The sequence below is a fragment of the Cnephaeus nilssonii genome, assembly GCF_951640355.1.
Source record: "Cnephaeus nilssonii genome assembly, chromosome: 21".
In the NCBI taxonomy this organism is placed as follows: domain Eukaryota; kingdom Metazoa; phylum Chordata; class Mammalia; order Chiroptera; family Vespertilionidae; genus Cnephaeus; species Cnephaeus nilssonii.
The window spans coordinates 681,104-702,698 of NC_137092.1; the positions used below are offsets into that span (position 1 = coordinate 681,104).

A 21,595-nucleotide genomic window follows, 5' to 3' on the forward strand; every position below is an offset into this window, starting at 1 on the left:
CTTGTCCCCCTGAGTTAGAGCTTGGCCATCTCTTCCTGCCGCCTCAGGGAGGTGATGACCAACAAGGAGAAGGGCTCAGGCGTCGGGAAGAAACGGAATAGAGGGCTGGGGCTACACATTAAATCAAAGTCACACATTATAGTAGGACTCTTGGTTTCCGTCGTCTGTTCACTTTGTAGCTGGAAACCATCTGAAGAGAGCACATGGCCAGGCTGTCCTCATGTGCAGGGTGACTCCCACTCATTCGTTGCTGTGATTGTTCTGCTGACATTTATTTTCCCTGAAGTGTAACCGGCCTTAGGTTAAGTCATTGCTATAATGGTGAACGGTGTTGTGTGACTTCCTTCTTGTGGCCGTTAGTCCAAGCACACAAACCAAGGCTGTTTTCTGGGGGGTCTTAACTCCCAGGCTGCACCTTAAGCAAGTGCTGTCCATGGTCCTTGGGCACCTAGGTGAGCACACCTTTGAAACTCCCCCTTTCAGTCTTCTTCCAAATCAGTAACCGCCCATCGTCTTAACTATCCTGTCCTCGGACCCTGCCTTGCTCTCTCCCACCTCCTTGTAATGTTTCCTAATTTCAAATGCAGAAGAGAAATGGCAAAACTCATTAATAAGCCCCAGGTGCCTAGCAACGGACAAATCATTTAAGATCTTGCTCCCTGGCACAGGTCTGTTTCAGCTCAAATAAACTAAAAAAATTCTCTACAGGTGTGGGCCTTTCTGTCCACACCTTCAGCATCTTAAATCCCACTGAGCTTTGGACAGTGACAGTAAGTCTTATCTTCCCGACTACATACATTTAGTTAGTGGACGCTGGCGGAGAGCACTGAGGCCCATTTTAATTTTAATCCCGTGAGCGACAATCTTATTTTATTTTAGGTAGACCAGTGTTGAGTTTTGCAGTCAGAAATGAATGTGTGTTGTTGTTTAATATATTTCTTTATTGATTTCAGAGAGGAAGGTAGTGTGAGAGAAACATCGATGAATCATTGATCGGCTGCCTCCTGCATGCCCCCTAGTGGGGATGGAGCCTGAAACCCAGGCATGTGCCCTTTGCCAGAATCAAACCCAGGACCCTTCAGTCTGCAGGCCAACGCTCTATCCACTGAGCCAAACAGGCTAGGGCTGTTTTTTGCTTGTTTTTACTAGGTATTTTGTGCAGACGACACTGCTGTTAGGAAGATTTAACTGTAGTGTGTTTGGTGGATTGAAGGAAGGAGTAACGGTGTTCAGGAGCCTCTATACAAATAAGTACACTCATAAACCCTGTTGTCTGAATTCAATTGAACAGGACACAGATAGTCAATACTGCTCCTGACAATTAAAACAAGTTTCAATTGTTTGAGAATTCCATGAAAAATTAAAATCCAATAAAAAGCTACCATTAGCTTATATATATGCGGTGAAACTTTAGCATCTAAATGTCATAAGGAATCCAGAGAAATACAACTACCATGTGATCTGACATATGGAACCGAAGGAACAAGATAAACTGACAAAATAGGAAGAGGCATGAACACACGGAACAGTCTGACAGCTGTCAGAGCGGAGGCCTGGGGTGGTGGATGAAACAAGATGGAGGGATCAGGGGAAGTCCTTAAGGGCATAAGCCGTGGAAACAAGTCAGGACAATGACACGGAAGGGGGCTGTGTCAGTAAAGCATCTACAGGAATACACGCAGGTATCCAATACTTGTAATTGATCCACTGACACTTAAAGGGCTTTCACCTTAATATAGGAGCCGCCAACAAATACTAGTAAGTTGAACATTAAAAATCCTGTGTTTACCTACTTATAATTTCCCCGGCAATTCCTGGTTTGGGTTCCAGCACTTAGGATGTGCAGTTACAGCCTCTTTACGTGAAACTGTGGGTGGCTCTGAAAAGAGCCTTTGGGTGTCCGTGTAAGCGGGTGGGATGGAGCTCACGCCCGCTCCCCGCGGATGCGGCGCGCGAGCTGGATGTCCTTGGGCATGATGGTGACGCGCTTGGCGTGGATGGCGCACAGGTTGGTGTCCTCGAACAGCCCCACCAGGTAGGCCTCGCACGCCTCCTGCAGCGCCATCACGGCCGAGCTCTGGAAGCGCAGGTCGGTCTTGAAGTCCTGCGCGATCTCGCGCACCAGGCGCTGGAACGGCAGCTTGCGGATCAGCAGCTCCGTGGACTTCTGGTAGCGCCGGATCTCGCGCAGCGCCACGGTGCCGGGCCGGTAGCGGTGCGGCTTCTTCACGCCGCCCGTGGCCGGCGCGCTCTTGCGGGCCGCCTTGGTGGCCAGCTGCTTGCGGGGCGCCTTCCCGCCCGTGGACTTGCGCGCCGTCTGCTTGGTCCGAGCCATTAGAAAGCACGGAAGGTAGCTAACTGCGGGGAGAATGACAAACAGCCCGGCCGCTCAATCGGTATATATAAGGCGAGGCCCGCTCTCATTGGATAAGGCATCTGTCCATCAAGACCCGTAGGGAAGTTATTGGAAGCCCCATCCACTTCCGGACCGCAGGAACCTCCCGGGCGTTTGGACCGGAAATTAACTTCTTCCACCCACCCTTTCATCTGCGTCTGTTTCCTACTCTTTCTCGCTTCTACCGTTTTTACCGCTTTTCTCTACAATGTTCTTTGGTTTTTCTCCGCAGAATTTAATGTAAACATTACAGTTATATATCTTGTTTCCTGAATAAAAATTTTAAATGTTGGCCCCGGAAACTGGCTTTCCTCTGATCTTTTTGAAAAAGCGCGCGCTACACGGGATTGGCCAAGTAATTTTTGAGCCTCATTCAAATTTAGGAAGAAGGATTTCCCGTCAGCTTCTTCATTTCCTATTTAAATGTAGAGATTTTAAAAATGTTTCTGTAGGTTTTTTTCTAAATGTCTACTTAACTCGATTTCACATTTGGTGGTATACAGTAACATTTACTTTTCATTAACTAGCATTCTCATACGTTTCACAATTTCAACTGAGTTGTGGAAAGTGTGGTTAAAGAAAAAAACACACAAAACACCCTGAAACGTGTACGTGGTACAGATGACTGGGCCTTGTTAAAGCCGCGCTGTGCCGTGTGGAGCAGCTCCGCCTAAGGGACTGGACTCCGAGGCCTGCAGTATTGCTGTTACTTACAACCCACTAGGGCGCCCGTAGGAGATAGGGAAAGGGGTGATATTGTGTCCTATTGAGATGCAAAACAACTCAAGAGTCATTGCCGGTGGGTCACTAACTACATTTGCACTTAAATAGTCCCCTTTCACCAAGCGCAGTTGCCCTTCTGTTTTCTCCCGGTTTAAGCCCCGAGGGCCTGCAGCACTCAGCCCCTTAATTACCGGTGATTGTCAAGTGTCCTTGTACCCACTTTCCTTTGCTGATGTTGTTATTGGAGTTAATGTTTACACACTGCCATCTACTGGTAGACTGAGGAATTAATTAGTAGCTGTTGAAACGGAAATTTTCGTGCAAGCCCGTTCAGTGAAAGCGTGGGTGGCTCTGAAAAGAGCCTTTGGTTTTGAACGCGGCGACTTGCTCCTTATTTGCCCTTGGCCTTGTGGTGGCTCTCGGTCTTCTTGGGCAGCAGCACGGCCTGGATGTTGGGCAGCACGCCGCCCTGCGCGATGGTCACCTTGCCCAGCAGCTTGTTGAGCTCCTCGTCGTTGCGGATGGCCAGCTGCAGGTGGCGCGGGATGATGCGCGTCTTCTTGTTGTCGCGGGCCGCGTTGCCCGCCAGCTCCAGGATCTCGGCCGTCAGGTACTCCAGCACGGCCGCCAGGTACACGGGCGCGCCCGCCCCGACCCGCTCGGCGTAGTTGCCCTTGCGGAGCAGGCGGTGCACGCGGCCCACGGGGAACTGCAGCCCGGCCCGCGACGACCGCGTCTTGGCCTTGGCGCGCGCCTTGCCACCCTGCTTCCCGCGTCCGGACATACTAGCAAGCTTTTAATCTAAAGGAAAAGATGGAGCAAAAAAGCGATGTGAGAGTGTTAAGTTGAAGAAGCTCTTTTATAGCTACAGCTTGGATAGAGAGATAAGACATCTGATTGGTTAAAATATGTTCTGTCCAATAGAAACGAGAACTGTGTACTTCTTATTTGCATAGGCAACGCCCCTCGGCGACATGTAGTGACTACCCAATCAGAAGTCAGCATTCCCCATTCCTCATTTACATCGAGAAACATATATATACTGACTGAGCTCTCAGCTTTTCACCTTCAATCTCTGTTGGGGAAATTGCGACCAGCAATTCTACAGCCTTTTGCCGACGCCATGCCAGAACCTTCCAAATCCGCTCCAGCCGCGAAGAAGGGCTCCAAGAAAGCCATCACTAAGGCGCAGAAGAAGGACGGCAAGAAGCGCAAGCGCAGCCGCAAGGAGAGCTACTCCATCTACGTGTACAAGGTGCTCAAGCAGGTGCACCCCGACACCGGCATCTCGTCCAAGGCCATGGGCATCATGAACTCCTTCGTCAACGACATCTTCGAGCGCATCGCGGGCGAGGCGTCGCGCCTGGCGCATTACAACAAGCGCTCGACCATCACGTCCCGGGAGATCCAGACGGCCGTGCGCCTGCTGCTGCCCGGCGAGCTGGCCAAGCACGCCGTGTCCGAGGGCACCAAGGCCGTCACCAAGTACACCAGCTCCAAGTGAGGCGCCGCGGCCCCTGTCCACCCCAAAGGCTCTTTTCAGAGCCACCCACTTTCTCCCAGGAAAGCTGTAACTGCCACCGCTGAGCGAGGTTTTAGTTTGAGCCCTGACGCGTCTATTCAGTGAAGTGAAAGCTGTGCCCCAAGGTGTCTAGTTCACCTTTCATGCCGGTTTCAAGGGGCCCTTAAGCCTCTAGGTGGAAACAAAAGGTGTCAGGTTTCAGGTAATTAAGACAATCGATGTAGCAATACCTCGAGGTTAAGACAAGAAATACATTGTATACAAAGAGCATGTTCGGTCAAAGGTGACTATTTAAGTGCAAATGTAGTTAATGACCCGCCGCAATTAAATCACCTTTTCAGTCTCTTGTTGGGTAGTTTTGCATCTTAATAGGACAAATCTCCTGTAGGTCTGTCTGCAACCTACAAATGGCCACTTTGCTTCCTCTGCAGGTTCCCGATGGGGTTTGGAAGTCCCCGCTGGGTGGGAAGGCCGTTCGAGGATTTCAGAAAGCAGGGATTCCGGGAGGAATTCTGGCCTGGGCGGCTTGGGTGGGAGGAGGGTCGGTCTGGGCGGCTTGGGTGGGAGGAGGGTGGGTCTGGGCGGCTTGGGTGGGAGGAGGGTGGGTCTGGGCGGCTTGGGTGGGAGGAGGGTCGGTCTGGGCAGCCACACGGGCGCTCCTTCCTGGAGCCCACACGCACCTTGTCTGGGGAGCTTTGGGGAGACACTCGGCGACATTGCGCCGTGGATCCTTGGGCACTTGTTTCTGTGGGGTCCGCCTCGAGCCCTTTGCATACAGGCGACCCGAGATGGCTCCGATTTCTCACTAGAAATGTTGGCCGGTGGCCACGGTCAGTCCGAAACGCCTGTGAGTTTTTCTCCCGTCCCACTTCCTGGGCCTCGGACGGTTCCGCGATCCCCCTAGATTCTAGGTCCTAGGAGGGTGGGGAGGGTGGGTTCCCGCTCTGATCGGGGACAAAGGATTTGAATTTCCCGCCCTTCCAGCCATAGGTGGAGCCACCTCGTGGCTGACAGCGATGGTGCGGAGGGGGAGGGGGAGGAGAGGAGGATGCGCGGCCTGTTCCTTGCGATCCTGTTTGCAGAGTCGCTGGGACTCCAAACCCATCCAGACAGACGGGAAGGCCCTTGGGGAAGAGGGTCCGAGGGGCCTCCGTCCCGGGCTGGGGGAGGGGAGGAAGGGCCGGTGAAGAGTCGCTGTGTGCGGTTTCCTTCGGTCTTCAGTGTGTGAGCACGATGAAGAAATACTGTAAAAGTTAAAGTGGAATTTCTCAAAATGGAACCCCTTTTAAAGGAAAATTAAAAATTTTTCCCCACAGCCCAACATAACAGCTGACCAGTGTGTGAGAAATTCCTTCTTTCTCAGCATATGCGAAATAGAGTTTTGAAAAAGACACTTGCCTTAAAAGTCAATTTTTGTTGTGTAGATTATATTAAAAGACCCCTCCCCAAATAGGTTCCTTAGTGAATTCAGGCTGTAGTTTAAGAATCACGAACCCTCGTGTGCTTCCCTTGAGGGGGAGGAGCTGGCTAGGGAGATTATTTCTTATCCTGTTCAACATGACCTCAGAGGGGTTATTTTCACCCCCTTTGGTCCTGTACAACTTTGCCTGCCTGCTTGCTTTCAACCTCGCCATCTGTCCCCCGCCCCTCCCCTCTCATTTCTTCTAAATATTTAATACTTTACCTAAAACTATACTCTTAATTGACAACCTTAAAAAAATATTAGGCCTCCTAAACTCAAACCTATAAATGTTATCTGTCCGGGTACCTGGCTGATGCTTCCCAAGAGAAGGAGGAAATAAGGAAAGGTCACCCCGGCCTGTGTCGCTCAGGTGGTTGCGCTTCGTTCCCAGCACCAAAATGTTGCTGCTTCGATTCCTGCTCAGGGTGTTGTAGTGTACCCCCATCTTACAAAGGACGCCTCAAGAAGTCCAATTATGGAGTCATTTATTAAAGGCCGGCGGCTGACGAGGGGCAAAAGGGCTCCAGACCTCGCAGCCCCTAACAGCTTGCCACATCTGGCTTATGTTGGCAGAAGATCACAAAAGTATCGATTACCTCTTTGGGTCTGGAATGAGGAACCTGTTTTACAAAAAGCATTTTACAGAAGCGAAATTGAGCAAGTTGGTATCTGCGAATCACTGAATCAACAGAAACACATTATCTGGGACCACCAGGGCAATCCTATCTAATAAAGAGGGAATGTGCTACTTGACCATCACTCCGTCACAAAGATGGCTGCACCCACAGCTGAGGCCAAGTTCCCTTAAGGAGCCTTAACAAGCAATCAGCAGGAACCTGAGGCTATGCCCTCCCCCGCCCTGTGGGGCTTGACAAGGGACCTCAGGCCTCGCCCCCCACCCTGGCATCAGGCTGGGAGACCTCAGACCAAGCCCCCCACCCCAGCGCCAGGCCAGGGGACCTGAGGCCATGCCCCCCGCCTGGCGGGGGTTAATAGGGAACCTAAAGGTGTGCTTCCCGTCCTGGTGCTGGGCTAGGGGACCTCAGGCCACGCCCCTCACAAGGTGGGCTTGACAGGGGACTTCAGTGTGCCCCCCACCCAGCGGGGCTTGACAGGGGATCTCAAGGTGCACCCCCAGTGCTGGGTCAGGGGAACTCAGGCCATGCTTCCTGTCCTGGTGCTGGGCCAGGGGACCTGAGGCTATGACCCCTGCCGGCGGCGCTTGACAAGGGTGGGGCTGGCCGCGTCTGGATCTAGCCCAAAGGGGGGAGGGGGCGGCCAGGTCTGGGTCTCACACGATTTTGAGATGCATGTTCGTAGTTGGGGACTTGACTCTGGGTCCTGTGGTGGGCCCCAGACTCTGACAGGAGGAAGGTTTTCATATACATTTTACTAATTTTCTTTCATCTCTGGCACTTCTATTATAGAGAAAGGGCAAATAGCAATATTAAATTATTTCCTCTAATCATTAGAGAAAATAGAGTCTACTGAATCCCCTTTTAATGTGCACAAATTTTGTGCACCAGGCCACTAGTTTAGAATAATTGTGCTGTCCAGATTCTGGGACCACTGAGTCAACCGGAATGCATTATTTGTAGCTACTGAGGCAATTTAGGATAATTGTACCGTCCGGGTTTCAGGACCACTGAGTCAACCGAAGCTCAGTTATCTGTAGCTACTGAGACAATTTGGAATAATTGATCTGTCCTGGTTCCCAGAAGAATGTGCTTCAGTAACCAGTGAGATCACAATCAATGGGATATTCAAACCACCATCAAGGGAGTATTCAATCATACATAAGTTCAGAAAATCAAAATAACTTTCTATTGTTTTAGCAAACAAATGAGTACAGAACGCAAACAGCAGTTTCTACCTGAGATGATTGCTACCATATTTCAAGGGCACATGCCTGGGTTCAGGTTCTATTTCTCTCTCTCTCTCTCGTCCCCCTTCCTCCCTTCCTCTCCTAAAAATCACTAAATATATGTTTTTAAAAATCAGATGCCTAGACTCCATGGTGGCTCCACAGATCTATAGTGGGGAGTAGTGACAAGACAGAAACAAACTTGTTAATCTCCTCAGGTGATTCTGACCAGGACCAGCTTTGAACACAGGGGTCAGTCCAGTCCCATCAGAAATCCTGGGATGGAAAGCAAACTACAGGGCTCCCCGCGCAGGGCGATCTACTCACAATGGGGACCTGGTTGTCGTTACATAGTTCTGTTTACTTGCAGCAAGTAAAGGGGACAGGGACTCCCCTCCAGTGCTGCCTCCCAGAAGGGAGGCGTAGACAAGGCTTCTACACACCATGTGGTCAATTGCATGTTGATTTCTTCTTTGCAACCTGCTACAGGTGCCTGGTTGGATTGGAGCCGAGCGCATCTGCTTATCGCTGTGTCTGCAAAATATGGTTGTGCATTTTAACATTTAGCAAGAAGACCGTTTGGGAAGCACTAACAAGACCTTGAGACCCTTGTCCTCGCCGAAGGGTTTATACACGTGCTTCCCTAAGAAACACCCACATTTTCTCCAGAGCTGCTGCTCTCGGTCAACAAAGAAAACAGGAAAATAACCTGGACGAGATCCCCAACTCTCTTTTCAGTCATGAAAAGTTTTGCCATCTCCTTACCCAGGTCCTGGGTGCCTGGAGCCAGATGAAGAGGACTGGGAGGCTTTCAATTTGGAGGGAAGATGACTGAGAATTCTGAAAAGAGAAGAAAGGTCCACAAAGGTCCAGAGACTGTTCACGACCGGGAATGAGAGAGAGTAACCGCACAACCAAGGGGTCTGGGCTGCCTGTCACTACTGGAGCCATTTAAGGGAAGACAGGGTTGAATCCTAGATGAGCGTTTATTCCAGTAATGCCGGCAGCATGGGCGAGCAGCAGGCCATCCACAAAAAGTCTGCTCGCCCCCACCATAAGCCAGCTGTTTATTGGGTAGAAGGACAAAGATGGCATGGGAAAATAGGGATTACAGGCATGGGAAAGCAGGCAAGGAGAATCCCTGAAGGTTACAGGCCATGCGGGCGGGAGGGCGGCTTTCTGAAACAACCAGCATCCTGGGTGTTGTGCCCAAGTGGGAAAAGAAGGGGAGGGGGATGGGAACGGCACTGGGAAATGATGGCAAAGGCGTTTCTCCCAGGAGTTCACAGTCCCTGGTGTCATTAATTCTTAGTAAACAACCAATCTGGGCGTCCACGTTTCACATTCCTAAAATGAAGGCAGTACTCCTCCGCACACTTCAGGGCTAACCTGAACGTCTCCTACCCAAGATATGAGTGACGTGGAGACGCAGTGGCTGTCTTAGGCCACCTCCTCTGCAGATTTCATTGTTCGGATTCTTTAAGAGGCCGTGGGCCACCAAAAGGATTCTTTTTCCTTTCTCCCTACATTCTGAGTTCTAAAAGAGAGCAACGCGTGGCATAGAAGTACCTCTTTTTCTTTATTTTTTTTAAATGTACCTCTTACATGTTATCCATTTAAAAATTGCCCTGCTTGTATTTCTTTCCAAAATCTCGAGTCACAATCCAGGAAACTGACGAGTAACCAATCGTGTGAGGACAATAATTCCTGCGTGTAGGATAGTATTTAGGGGGAAAAACACACAAATTGATTCAATTATTATAAAAAGAAAGGAAGGAAGAGAGAGAGAGAGAAAGAAAGAGAGAAAGAGAAAGAAAGAAAGAAAGAAAGAAAGAAAGAAAGAAAGAAAGAAAGAAAGAAAGAAAAAGAAAGAAAGAAAGGTAACGGTTCATCAGACCAGATTAGAATGGAGCAAAGGAAAAAAAAAAACCTCGCCTCGTATGCAAATGAAGGAGGCAGGCTCTACGTTCCCATTGGTTCTGGGGAAGTGCATGCATCCTACCTCCCGTTAGTATAAATACTTGCCTTGCTTCTCCTTTAGCTCCATTCCTCTGATCTGTTCCTCAGAAGGTACTCACATCTTTTCAAGAAACCATGTCCGGACGCGGAAAGCAGGGCGGCAAGGCGCGCGCCAAGGCCAAGACGCGGTCGTCGCGGGCCGGGCTGCAGTTCCCCGTGGGCCGCGTGCACCGCCTGCTCCGCAAGGGCAACTACGCCGAGCGGGTCGGGGCGGGCGCGCCCGTGTACCTGGCGGCCGTGCTGGAGTACCTGACGGCCGAGATCCTGGAGCTGGCGGGCAACGCGGCCCGCGACAACAAGAAGACGCGCATCATCCCGCGCCACCTGCAGCTGGCCATCCGCAACGACGAGGAGCTCAACAAGCTGCTGGGCAAGGTGACCATCGCGCAGGGCGGCGTGCTGCCCAACATCCAGGCCGTGCTGCTGCCCAAGAAGACCGAGAGCCACCACAAGGCCAAGGGCAAGTAAGGAGCAAGTCGCAGCGTTCAAAACCAAAGGCTCTTTTCAGAGCCACCCACGCTTTCACTGAAGAGCTTGCACTTTACATATCGGAGCGGAGACTTGAAATTCACCTTGGCTGTAATTTCTCAGCCTGCCAGTAGGTGGCAGTGTGCAAACACGCCCAGAAATGCCACTGTTTACTCCAATAAAAACAAAAGTTTAGCATCAACAAAGTGAAAGGGCAATGGAGACACTTGACAACACGGGTAATTGGGGGTGAATACTGGGAGCCCTCAGGGTGAATCCATGGAGAAGACAAGGTGGGAACTACGCTTGGTGAAAGTGGCCATTTACATACAAACGTAGTTAGTTAGCAACAGGCAATAACACCGCCCTTCGCTGTTGAGTTGTTTTGCATCTTAATGGGACACATCATCCCCTACTCGCCCATCTCCGCTCCGGGGCCCTCGTGGGTTTTACATGCGAAAGCCTTTCTGCTCCCCCTGGAGTTCAGGCACAGGCGGAGCTTCTCAACGCGGGGCCCAGCGTGACTAATAAGCCCACGGTCATCTTTTTGGTGCCACTTACACGTTGGAGAATTTTTTTTTCCTTAATCACACAAGTTGTCAGTTGAAATTGTGATACGTATGATATGCTGGTTAGTGGGTATTACATGTCACTGTAGCTATAACACCAAATGTGAAGCCGCGGTAAATGGACATTTAGAAAAAAGCCTACAGAAACATTTTAAATATGTTTAGAGCAATGAGGAAACTGACAGGAAGTTAGCCCTCCTAAACCTGAATGAGGCTCAAAATTTGCTTGGCCAATCCCATGTAGCGCGCGCTTTTTCAAAAAGATCAGAGGAAAGCGTTTTCGGGGCGAAAGCTAAATTTCTTTATTCAGGAAACCAGGTATATTGTTGAATACTAACAGTAAATTCTGGGGAGAAAAACCAAAGAACATTGTAGAGAAAAGACGCAGAAAAGGTAGAGGCGAGAAAGACTAGAAAACGGCCGCTGTTGAAAGGGTGGGTGGGAGGAAATTAATTTCTGATGTAAACGCCCGGATGCGGAAGTCGACGCGGCTTCCAATCACTTCCAGTCGCACTTGATGGACAGATGCCTGGTCCAATCAACGTGGGCCCGGCACTATAAATAATGGTTGAAAGCGCTTGCTCTTGTTCTCCCAGCGGCTCCCTGCTCCTGGGTGTTAGGAATGGCTCGTACGAAGCAGACGGCGCGCAAGTCCACGGGCGGGAAGGCGCCCCGCAAGCAGCTGGCCACCAAGGCGGCCCGCAAGAGCGCGCCGGCCACGGGCGGCGTGAAGAAGCCGCACCGCTACCGGCCCGGCACCGTGGCGCTGCGCGAGATCCGGCGCTACCAGAAGTCCACGGAGCTGCTGATCCGCAAGCTGCCGTTCCAGCGCCTGGTGCGCGAGATCGCGCAGGACTTCAAGACCGACCTGCGCTTCCAGAGCTCGGCCGTGATGGCGCTGCAGGAGGCGTGCGAGGCCTACCTGGTGGGGCTGTTCGAGGACACCAACCTGTGCGCCATCCACGCCAAGCGCGTCACCATCATGCCCAAGGACATCCAGCTGGCGCGCCGCATCCGCGGGGAGAGGGCGTGAGCTCCATCCCACCCACTTACGCGAAAACCCAAAGGCTCTTTTCAGAGCCACCACATTTTCCCTTAAAAGAGCTGCGCGCAAATTTATGTGGCGGCTCAGCCCGTCCATGACATACTCAGCCCCACACTGGATGCCTTATGTGCCCCACCAGCTCAGCCAGGTTCGGTGACCCTGAGGGTGACGGTGAAGGGTTGAGAAAAGAGACAAGAGAATAAAAGTTGCGTCTGGATGGGACTCTGTCCTCTGATCTAGACACAGCCCCTCTTGACTGCAAGCCGTGTCTTTATAGCCAGACTAGTGACCCGGTGCACAAAATTTGTGCACATTAAAAGGGGGTTAATGAGAGAAAATTTACTATTGCTATTTGCCCTTTCTCTAATAGATGGGTCAGATGAAAGAAAATAAAGTGTATATGAAGACCTTCTTCCTGTCAGAGTCTGGGGTTCACCACTGGACCCAGATTCAAGTCCCTGCCCACCCACATGCACCTCAAAATTGCGTGAGACCCAGACCACCCCTCCCCATTGGGCTAGATCCAGACCTGGCCAGTCCCACCCTTGTCCAGCTCTGCTGGGCAGGGAGTGTAGCCTCAGGTCCCCTGGCCCTGCACCAGGATGGGGGCATGGCCTGAGGTCCCCCAGACCCGGGTGGGGGATGTACCTTGAGGTCCCCCATCCAGCCCCACCAGGCAGGGAGGCACATCCTCAGCTCCCCTCATCCGGTGCTGGGGCAGGAGGCTCGGCCTGAGGCCCCCTGTCAAGCCCCACCTGGTGGGGGGCCTGGCCTGGTACTGGGGTGAGGGGAGCAGCCTGAGGTCCCCTAGCCCAGCACCAGGATGGGAAGGGCACCTTGAGGTCCCTGCCAAGCCCTGTCCAGTGGGGGATAGTGTAGCCTCAGGTTCCTGCTGATTGCTTGTTAAGGCTCCTTATGGGAACTTGGCCTCAGCTGTGGGTGCAGCCATCTTTGTGACGGAGTGATGGTCAAGTAGCGTATTCCCTCTTTATTAGATAGACTATGGCCTGGGGCACAAAATTCGTGCACATTAAAAGGGGATTAATTAGAGGAAATAATTTAATATTGCTATTTGCCCTTTCTCTATAATAGAAGTGTCAGAGATGAAAGAAAATTAGTAAAATGTATATGAAAACCTTCATCCTGTCAGAGTCTGGGGCGCACCATGGGACCCAGAGTCAAGTCCCCACCCACCCACACACATGTGCCTCAAAATTGGGTGAGACCCAGACCTGGCCGCCCCCTCACCCCCAAATTGGGCTAGATCCAGACCTGGCCAGTCCCACCCTTGTCAAGCCCTGCCTGGCAGGGGGTGTAGCCTCAGGTCCCCTGGCCCAGCGCCAGGATGGGGGCGTGGCCTGAGGTCCCCCAGCCCAGCACCAGGACGGGAAGTGCACCTTGAGGTCCCCTGTCAAGACCTGCCGGGTGGGGGATTCGGCCTGAGATCCCCTGTCAAGCCCCCCGGGGGCAGGGAGGGCATAGCCTCAGGTCCCTGCTGATTGCTCGTTAAGGCTCCTTAAGGGAACTTGGCCTCAGCTGTGGGTGCAGCCATTTTGTGATGGAGTGATGGTCAATTAGCATATCCCCTCTTTATTAGATAGGTTTCCACGAGGCAAAGTAGGGGATGGTCAAGATGTTTACAGCATCCTCGTGGGTTTCAATCCTACTCAGTTACACGCACCTGAACTCTGACAAGCCCACATCACTCAGGCACGTGGGGCCACGTGTTCGGACCACAGGTTCACGCTGACAACTCCAGCTGTTGGCTACAATGGTGCTGGGAGGGCTCTGCCCTCCACGCTGGGATGTGCACGTGGCCATGAGAGGACTGTGCCCTCTCCTCAGTCCGAGGCTTGAACCTGTCCAGACACTGTAGCCGCTCTCCACAGTTATGATTTATTTCCAGGCAGGAATTCTGGTGAGAGTCCAATACAGCACAGTAATTGTGCAGATGTCTGCCCCCTGTGAGGAAAACGATGTTTCAAGGTGGTACCCTTAATACCGATATAGCGGAAATCCCTGTTATTTATTGAAAATCTGAAATGCCATCAGGAAGTGTAACCGGATTTGCATCATATCCGTCCTGTGCACATCGGCATTAAGGCCCGTCTTGCAGCTGTCCGTAAGCCCTGGAAGCTTTGGCTGCGTTTTAGTGAAGTTCCAGAACTAATCACAGAACCTGGCTTTCCCAGCCATTTTCTTCTCAATAAAATTGCAGACTCTTGGAGTGAATCTTCAACCTCAGAACCTAGAACTCCGACTCAGAAGCAACCTGCAATAAAATGCTCAGTGCCACATTCTTGAACCTTGTAGCGAACTTGTGGTGACAGCAACACGTTCCTGCAAAAGGTTGTTGGGCTCCTTCATCAGAGCAGCATTTCTGTAACTTAACTTTTACTTGACAGCGGAATGCGGGAAATAAATTAAAACACGGTGGGGTAGGGTGGGGTGTGGAAGATACAAAACAACAAACCCTGTGCCTGAAAGCTCATCGCTTTAATGGTAATAGCTTTGAATGGAAATGTTACTGGAAAGATCGGCAAGGGATGGGTCTGCCTCACCGCCCTGGGCCTAGAGTGTGTGGGTTCTTGACTTGGTGTAGGAAGGATTTCAGAACACGAGTCCGGGGGGGGGGGGGGGGGGGTTGAGAATAAAACCGTGGAGACAGGAAAACCAGGAAGGGCCCAAGGTAGAAGCAGCCCAAGGAGAGAGACCTCGCAGGGCTCCCTGAGTTCTCCAGAGAGAACGGGGCCTCGTCGGGTTGCTGACAGCTCCCTGTGGTTAGCGGAACGGTGAGCCCAGGTGTTTTCCCAGGGTCGTGTCTCCTGATGCCAAAGAATGAGCTCCTTGGAACTGGAAGATTTAAGCAAAGTGTAAAAAAATTATAACAAGCCGGCTCAGACTCCCTGCAAAGGGAGGGGGCCCAATGGTGGGCGGCCGCTAAAGCCTTGTGGTCCAGGGGTGTATCTGTGCTACAAGTTGCTCTGTCTACCTGGTTGATTCCCTCAATTGTTTTTGTCCAACAACCGACCTGAACTGTCTCCGTTTCTGTGTGTTTGTACACCTTGTTGCTGCAGGCCCCCCCCCCCCCCCCTTGGTGCCGAGAACCAATTCCAGCATGTAATAATTACAAGAGTTCTGCAAAAGGTTGATGGGGTTTGGGCGGCTCAACAAGGGTGAGCCACACATGTAGTTTACCTGTTGGAAATGGCTAAACGGCACTTCCCCCAAACCTGAATAGGATGATTGTCTGCCGCCAGACAGCTCAGGGCATCTTATTGCCTCCTGTTGGCCAAACACCTGAACAGCTGTAGGCTATTCCCCAAACTGATAATGCTTCTGTAGTCTACTCTTTGAAATTATATATATATATATACCTTGCCTTGGGACAAATTGTGTTATTAAAAGCACGGGGTCCTGAGTCAAGGAGAAGGAGTCTTCTAGCTCCTTCCGCTGAAGCTCCTCTGACCCCCAATGCCTTTCAAAACTATCTTTCGTCTCCGGACTCTTTAATCACCTACGCGAAACCCCTTTCTCCAGAATGCTGAACCCTTTGTAAGGCTGGGAAAAAGAACCCCGGCGTTATGACGCCCGAACGAGGGACACCAACACCTTGGCTTCCCTGGCCTCCTTCTCGGAGCCCAGAACCCTTTTATGACTTCTGCTTGGCTGGTCCCTGTGGCTAGGCTGCTCAAACTGCCACGTCTGCCCCTGCCTCTGCTCCACCCGCCCTTGTTTTCCGCTGGACCCCTGCCCTATCTGCCTGCGCTTCAAGTTAACCCTCTTGCCCGGAGAGTCAGGGAAGAAGGGACTTGTGGGTAGGTTCAGAGGGTTAGACCAGGACAAAATCCACAGGCCCAAACCTAGATGTAATACCTGATCGAATTGCAGTTCCAACCTCTCCCAGGAATATAATTTTAAACCACCAGTCTGGAATTTTCTGGCAAAGCTCTAGGAAGGTAATCGGTCCCATGGGCCCGCTCCATCACATTAGAAAGAAGAGGCACCCTGCAAGATAAAAACCCTCTTATTCCCTTTCCCCAAAGAGAAATCCTTTCTTCACGTTTGTTAATAGGTTGCTTGCTCTATCCCTGTTCCTATAAAACCTATTTATTTTGTACAACTCCTAGGAGCACCCTTCCAGTTAGTTACAAATCGGATGCTGCCCGGTTCAGGAATTGGTTAATAAAACCAATTAGATCTCCAAATGTACTCAGTTGAAGTTTGTTTAAAAAAAAAAAAACACAATAAAATACCATCTCTTATTTTGAACATTGTATTGTATTCTAAGGGCCTCATGTATATCTTAATGCTCTCATGTATTAGTTCAGCAAATTTTTGAAAATAATGCAAACCTCTAGGAATGGCTGCATTTTAATTACTGTCACTTGCATACAATCCCTTTCCCTAGCTTCCGCGTGTATGACCGCTTTCCTGGAATGGGATGAACCAGCCCCAGGAAAGGGCGGGCACCCCTCCACCCCCTGTCTCACGCGGAACAGAGCGCCAGCCCCTGGCGCCCACATTCTTTCCCTCTGGGACCCCTCCCTGTTTACACGGATGAGCTCCATTTGTTTAAGTGGAAGCACACGGTCCAAGCTCGCGTTATGCCGGAAATGTTCTGGAATCCTGCATGTGCTTTAGCCCTGCCTGTATCACAAATATTTTGCACAGAAGTCGGGGCAATAGGAACTTACGGCCAAAGAACTATCCGCTGTACCCGGAACGGGGGCCTGGCCCCCAACGGGTTTGCTTCGGGCAGCCGGCAGGGTGTGGGTTTGTGACTTCGCGCAGGAAACATTTCACAGCGGGAGTCCGGTGACCCTTAGCGGACGTTGGTTAAAGCCGGGACCGAGACACAGGAGCTGGGGACGTGAGCCCAGTCTGCGCCGCTGGGCTCCCTGGAAGTCACGGGGAGGGGGCCTTCGGGGCAGGTTCAGGGCCTTTGTCTGGGACGGACTGCTGCTGCCTTGGTTGCAGGCCTCGTGGGGTTCCTTAGAGCTTAGCCCAGGGGTCCCCAAACTTTTTAAACGGGGGGCCAGTTCACTGTCCCGCAGACCGTTGGAGGGCCGGACTGTAGTTTAAAAAAAACTATGAACAAATTTCTATGCACACCGCACATATCTTATTTTGAAGTAAAAAAACAAAACGGCACAAACACCCGCATGTGGCCCGCGGGCCGTAGTTTGAGGACGCCTGGCTTAGAGGATGCTCTGTGTGGAGGAGTTGGGGGCGCATATTCCTGGGAAACAGGGTGCACACTAGACCTTCGTTTTGAGGGGCTTTCAAGGCTGGGCGTTTAGAGAAGTTGTTAGGGGAGGATCCCCGTGAGCTTTGCGCGGACGCACCAGCAGGAGATTTGTCCTCTGAACGGCACCTGTCCTGGGGCGTGTTGGCAAATGGCGCCGGTGGGATTCCTGCTCTCGGTCGCCCTGAGCAGGTGGTTTGGGGTCTCCGCCCTCTGGGAAGAAGTGCAAGCTACTCTTAGAGTCCCCGGTTTGGGGAGACAGGCTTCTCCAGGTGGCTGCACGCTGCTTTCGCTGTCCCGGTCCCCCTGCTCCGTGGTCCAGTCTCGGTGGCGGACAAGTGGGAGTCCTTTGCGTGGAGACGCCACGAACACTCAGCTTCACAGGCGGCTTGGCAGCAGCCGCTCACCAATTCCAAACCCAAATGTAAGTGCTCATTGCTCGGGAGGCAAAGCACACACGGGTACATGGGTGCACATTCCTCCGGGTTCTGCACCGTAAGAACACAATGAGCCCTCCCCAATGCTAACATCAGTGCTGCTCTTAAGTCCTAATTAGAAGCCAGAGTTTGAGGGACGTGGAAGACATTGGCATTCCAAGGGTTAATGCGGCCCAAATCTCAAAAGCAGGCTTGTCATTTACTGAACTCCCATTTCTTCCTGTGAGCTTGGAATTCTCACCAAAATTTACTGTCAAATGACCATTTTGCCTTTTCATGTTGTCTTTCCGGCTTGAAATACCTTTTGGAACCTTGAGTTCCCTCAGGGCTCCTTAGAGTAACTGCAGTTAAAGACCCATCAACGCTCAACCAAGCGGGGCTCCGGCTCTCCCCGCCCCCGTCCCCCGCGAGTACCCGGGTTTGGAGGAGGGATCAAGGGCGGAGCAGTGACGTCACATTTCCCGCCAGCGCGCCGTCCAATCACTACATCGGCTGAGGGAGGGGTGGGTTGGGGGCGGGGGGGGTGGCGGATTATATAAGAGCGAGCTCTTTCCCTCCCCGCCACTTGCTCTTGCTTCTCTACTTGCAAAGCCATGTCTGGACGCGGCAAAGGCGGGAAGGGCCTGGGCAAGGGCGGCGCCAAGCGCCACCGCAAGGTGCTGCGCGACAACATCCAGGGCATCACCAAGCCCGCCATCCGGCGCCTGGCGCGGCGCGGCGGCGTCAAGCGCATCTCCGGGCTCATCTACGAGGAGACGCGCGGGGTGCTCAAGGTGTTCCTGGAGAACGTGATCCGCGACGCCGTCACCTACACGGAGCACGCCAAGCGCAAGACGGTCACGGCCATGGACGTGGTGTACGCGCTCAAGCGCCAGGGCCGCACCCTCTACGGCTTCGGCGGCTGAGCCCCACCGACTGGCTCCCGCCCCAAAACCAAAGGCCCTTTTCAGGGCCGCCCACCCCCTCTCGGAAGGGCTGAGCGCGGCTGTGGTGCCCTCGTTTCTATGGACACGTTTCCTCCGTGTTTGATGCCGGCGGGGCCTTAACCTTCAGCAGGAGCTTCAGGCCCCATGGGGGCGCCTCACCAGGCTGCGCTGGGACCCGAGTGGCGGCGCCCTCCGTTCTCGTGGAGGGAACTGGGGTACAAGCAGGAAGGCGGAAGCAGGTCTGGGCAAGGGAGACAGAAGAAAGGGAAGGGGGAAGCCAGGTTGGGTAAAAGGATTTCCCAGTTGGCGGCTGGCTCTTAGTCCCTGTGCATTTGCCCGGGGCCACGTCGGGAAAGATGCGCTCACCTTACACCCGCTCCCGCCTCCCAGGCCTGGGGTTGTGCCCCTCCCCCAGCCCGGCGGTGCGGGACTTTAGCATTCACTTGCAGGCCGGACCCGCCCTCAGCCGCAGGCGGAGCAGTCTGTGAATTACCATCCACTGTAACGAGACCAGGAGTCAGGGCTCTAACTCCCCGCCCCGAGGCCTCACCTTGCATTTGGGGAGGAGGGGCTCCCGCCCAGGTCACACCTCTGCCCTGCGGCTCCCGCTCGTCCCCCTCCCTCCGCCTTTCAGGGCCACCCTCTCCCAAAGGGGCTGCTACACCCGTCTGTGTGCCGATGGTCGGAGCTGTGGTTGAAATGAACAAGATTAAGGAAATTCAAGGCAAATTTAAGTCTGACGCCTGTGTATCCTTGTAACTCAAGGCTAGCTAGCATTGCCCCCATTCTGAATCACACTGCATTCCGGTAGGGGACAGGTGATCGACCATTAAAAACAAGGATGGTGCCCTGGCCGGTTTCGCTCAGTGGATAGAGCGTCGGCCTGGGGACTGAAGGGTTCCACCCCGTGTGGGGCCTGCAGGGGGCAGCCGATCTATGATTCTCCTCATTGTTTCTCTCTCCTCCCTCTCTGAAAATAAAAATATACTTATTTAAAAAGAATGACGGTAAGGAACATTTTCAAAGAAGCAGACTATTTTTAAATGAATCTATTGTTGACAGTACAGTATTACATATGTCCCCCTTTCCCCCCATTGACCTCCTCCAGCCCGCCCCCTCGCCCCCAGGCTTTTACCACCGTTTGCGCCCATGAGTTATGCAAATATGCATATAAAGTCCTAAAATGCAGACTATTAAAAAAGCGATGTGTTGATCTAAGGACGTCCATACTGTGTTTAAACGGCCCATGATTTAAAAGGGGGGGAGGTGTCCGGGGAAACATTGGGATTCACAGCCGGTTAAGAGCAGAGCCTGTGACCGCAGAGCTCGTACCCAAATGCAGAGGCCGCAGGTCCCGGAAGTAACCGGTTAGCGACCCGCGTTAGGACACTGATCACTTCGTCTTTTCTATGGAATTTACAAACTGCTTGGCCTGGGGCTCAAGGGGGCGGGGGGCGGCGTGAGAAGGGACCTAAACAAGGCCTAGTGATATTCAAACCTGAGTCCACCCGGTTTGTGGGGGAAATGGGGGTGACGACCCTGAGCCCGAAGCCTGGGTGGAGAAGGACGAGAGTCCAAAGTTTGTCAATCCTTCGTGACGTCGCCAGGGCACATGCAGTTGGAATACCCAAGGCTCTGCTGGAGATGTCTGACCGATCTGACTCCCCTGGGGCGGGGAGGGGGGTGGCTGCAGCCTCGCAGACCCGCCATTTGCAGAGAAATTTAACTCTTGGACCAGGAACTAGGCCACCGACGCTTCCTGGGCTCCGCGTCACTGCAAAGTGCTCCCCAACCAGGTGTCTCTTTCCTTGATCCTCTCACCGGGTACAAGGGTGGTGGTGTCCCTGCCAGAAACACCCTAAGTATCCTAAAACTTCCAGTTCGCACCCCTCCCGCTTGCTTCTTCCTATCACCCCCAGAAACCGCCAATCCCTCTAAAGGGGCCCAGGGCGCCCCCCCCCGGAGGCTTGTGCAGACTGCCGCAGGAGCCCCCACTCATCCTGAAGCGCCTGTTAAAGCTTAAAGTCCCCGCCATCAAACTCGAGAAAACGTGTCCATAGAAACACGAGCACGACAGCCGCGCTCAGCCCTTCCGCGAGGGGGTGGGCGGCCCTGAAAAGGGCCTTTGGTTTTGGGGCGGGAGCCAGTCGGTGGGGCTCAGCCGCCGAAGCCGTAGAGGGTGCGGCCCTGGCGCTTGAGCGCGTACACCACGTCCATGGCCGTGACCGTCTTGCGCTTGGCGTGCTCCGTGTAGGTGACGGCGTCGCGGATCACGTTCTCCAGGAACACCTTGAGCACCCCGCGCGTCTCCTCGTAGATGAGCCCGGAGATGCGCTTGACGCCGCCGCGCCGCGCCAGGCGCCGGATGGCGGGCTTGGTGATGCCCTGGATGTTGTCGCGCAGCACCTTGCGGTGGCGCTTGGCGCCGCCCTTGCCCAGGCCCTTCCCGCCTTTGCCGCGTCCAGACATGGCTTTGCAAGTAGAGAAGCAAGAGCAAGTGGCGGGGAGGGAAAGAGCTCGGTCTTATATAATCCGCCACTCTTTCCCCCCCACACCCCCCCCCTCCCTCAGCTGATGCAGTGATTGGAAGGCGCGCTGGCGGGAAATGTGACGTCACTGCCCCGCCCTTGATCCCTCCTCCAAACCCGGGCACTCGCGGGGGACGGGGGCGGGGAGAGCCGGAGCCCCGCTTGGTTGAGCGTTGATGGGTCTTTAACTGCAGTTACTCTAAGGAGCCCTGAGGGAACTCAAGGTTCCAAAAGGTATTTCAAGCAGGAAAGACAACATGAAAAGGCAAAAAGGTCATTTGACAGTAAATTTTGGTGAGAATGCCAAGCTCACAGGTAGAAATGGGAGTTCAGTAAATGACAAGCCTGCTTTTGAGATTTGGGCCGCATTAACCCTTGGAATGCCAATG

The 21,595-nt window shown here is 52.9% G+C and overlaps 7 protein-coding genes and 1 long non-coding RNA gene across 8 annotated transcripts; 4 read left to right on the top strand and 4 right to left on the bottom strand.

Annotated features, from left to right (window-relative positions):
• Positions 1-1,880: 1,880 nt before the first annotated feature.
• Positions 1,881-2,385, bottom strand: LOC307093341 (histone H3.1). Its single transcript, XM_079761361.1, has one exon. The coding sequence runs from the start codon at positions 2,333-2,335 to the stop codon at positions 1,925-1,927; it is 411 nt and encodes a 136-aa protein (XP_079617487.1). The 5' UTR covers positions 2,336-2,385; the 3' UTR covers positions 1,881-1,924.
• A 1,109-nt stretch (positions 2,386-3,494) lies between these two features.
• LOC307093472 (histone H2A type 1) lies at positions 3,495-3,957 on the bottom strand. Its single transcript, XM_079761635.1, has one exon. It carries the CDS (start codon positions 3,900-3,902, stop codon positions 3,510-3,512), a length of 393 nt encoding a protein of 130 aa, XP_079617761.1. The 5' UTR covers positions 3,903-3,957; the 3' UTR covers positions 3,495-3,509.
• A 242-nt stretch (positions 3,958-4,199) lies between these two features.
• LOC307093497 (histone H2B type 1-B-like) lies at positions 4,200-4,951 on the top strand. The gene has a single exon (XM_079761663.1). It carries the CDS (start codon positions 4,242-4,244, stop codon positions 4,620-4,622), a length of 381 nt encoding a protein of 126 aa, XP_079617789.1. The 5' UTR covers positions 4,200-4,241; the 3' UTR covers positions 4,623-4,951.
• Positions 4,952-8,340: 3,389 nt separating this feature from the next.
• Positions 8,341-9,675, bottom strand: LOC307093626. The gene is made up of 3 exons (XR_013812993.1): positions 9,572-9,675; positions 8,732-8,806; positions 8,341-8,500 (listed from the first exon to the last, which is right to left on the bottom strand). It is a non-coding gene; the product is annotated as an uncharacterized lncRNA (long non-coding RNA).
• A 344-nt stretch (positions 9,676-10,019) lies between these two features.
• LOC307093698 (histone H2A type 1) lies at positions 10,020-10,475 on the top strand. Its single transcript, XM_079761985.1, has one exon. It carries the CDS (start codon positions 10,061-10,063, stop codon positions 10,451-10,453), a length of 393 nt encoding a protein of 130 aa, XP_079618111.1. The 5' UTR covers positions 10,020-10,060; the 3' UTR covers positions 10,454-10,475.
• A 1,125-nt stretch (positions 10,476-11,600) lies between these two features.
• Positions 11,601-12,102, top strand: H3C2 (H3 clustered histone 2). Its single transcript, XM_079762093.1, has one exon. The coding sequence runs from the start codon at positions 11,645-11,647 to the stop codon at positions 12,053-12,055; it is 411 nt and encodes a 136-aa protein (XP_079618219.1). The 5' UTR covers positions 11,601-11,644; the 3' UTR covers positions 12,056-12,102.
• A 6,228-nt stretch (positions 12,103-18,330) lies between these two features.
• On the top strand, positions 18,331-18,753 carry H4C2 (H4 clustered histone 2). The gene has a single exon (XM_079761445.1). The coding sequence runs from the start codon at positions 18,346-18,348 to the stop codon at positions 18,655-18,657; it is 312 nt and encodes a 103-aa protein (XP_079617571.1). The 5' UTR covers positions 18,331-18,345; the 3' UTR covers positions 18,658-18,753.
• Positions 18,754-20,777: 2,024 nt separating this feature from the next.
• LOC307092838 (histone H4) lies at positions 20,778-21,162 on the bottom strand. The gene has a single exon (XM_079760334.1). The coding sequence runs from the start codon at positions 21,145-21,147 to the stop codon at positions 20,836-20,838; it is 312 nt and encodes a 103-aa protein (XP_079616460.1). The 5' UTR covers positions 21,148-21,162; the 3' UTR covers positions 20,778-20,835.
• Positions 21,163-21,595: the final 433 nt, after the last annotated feature.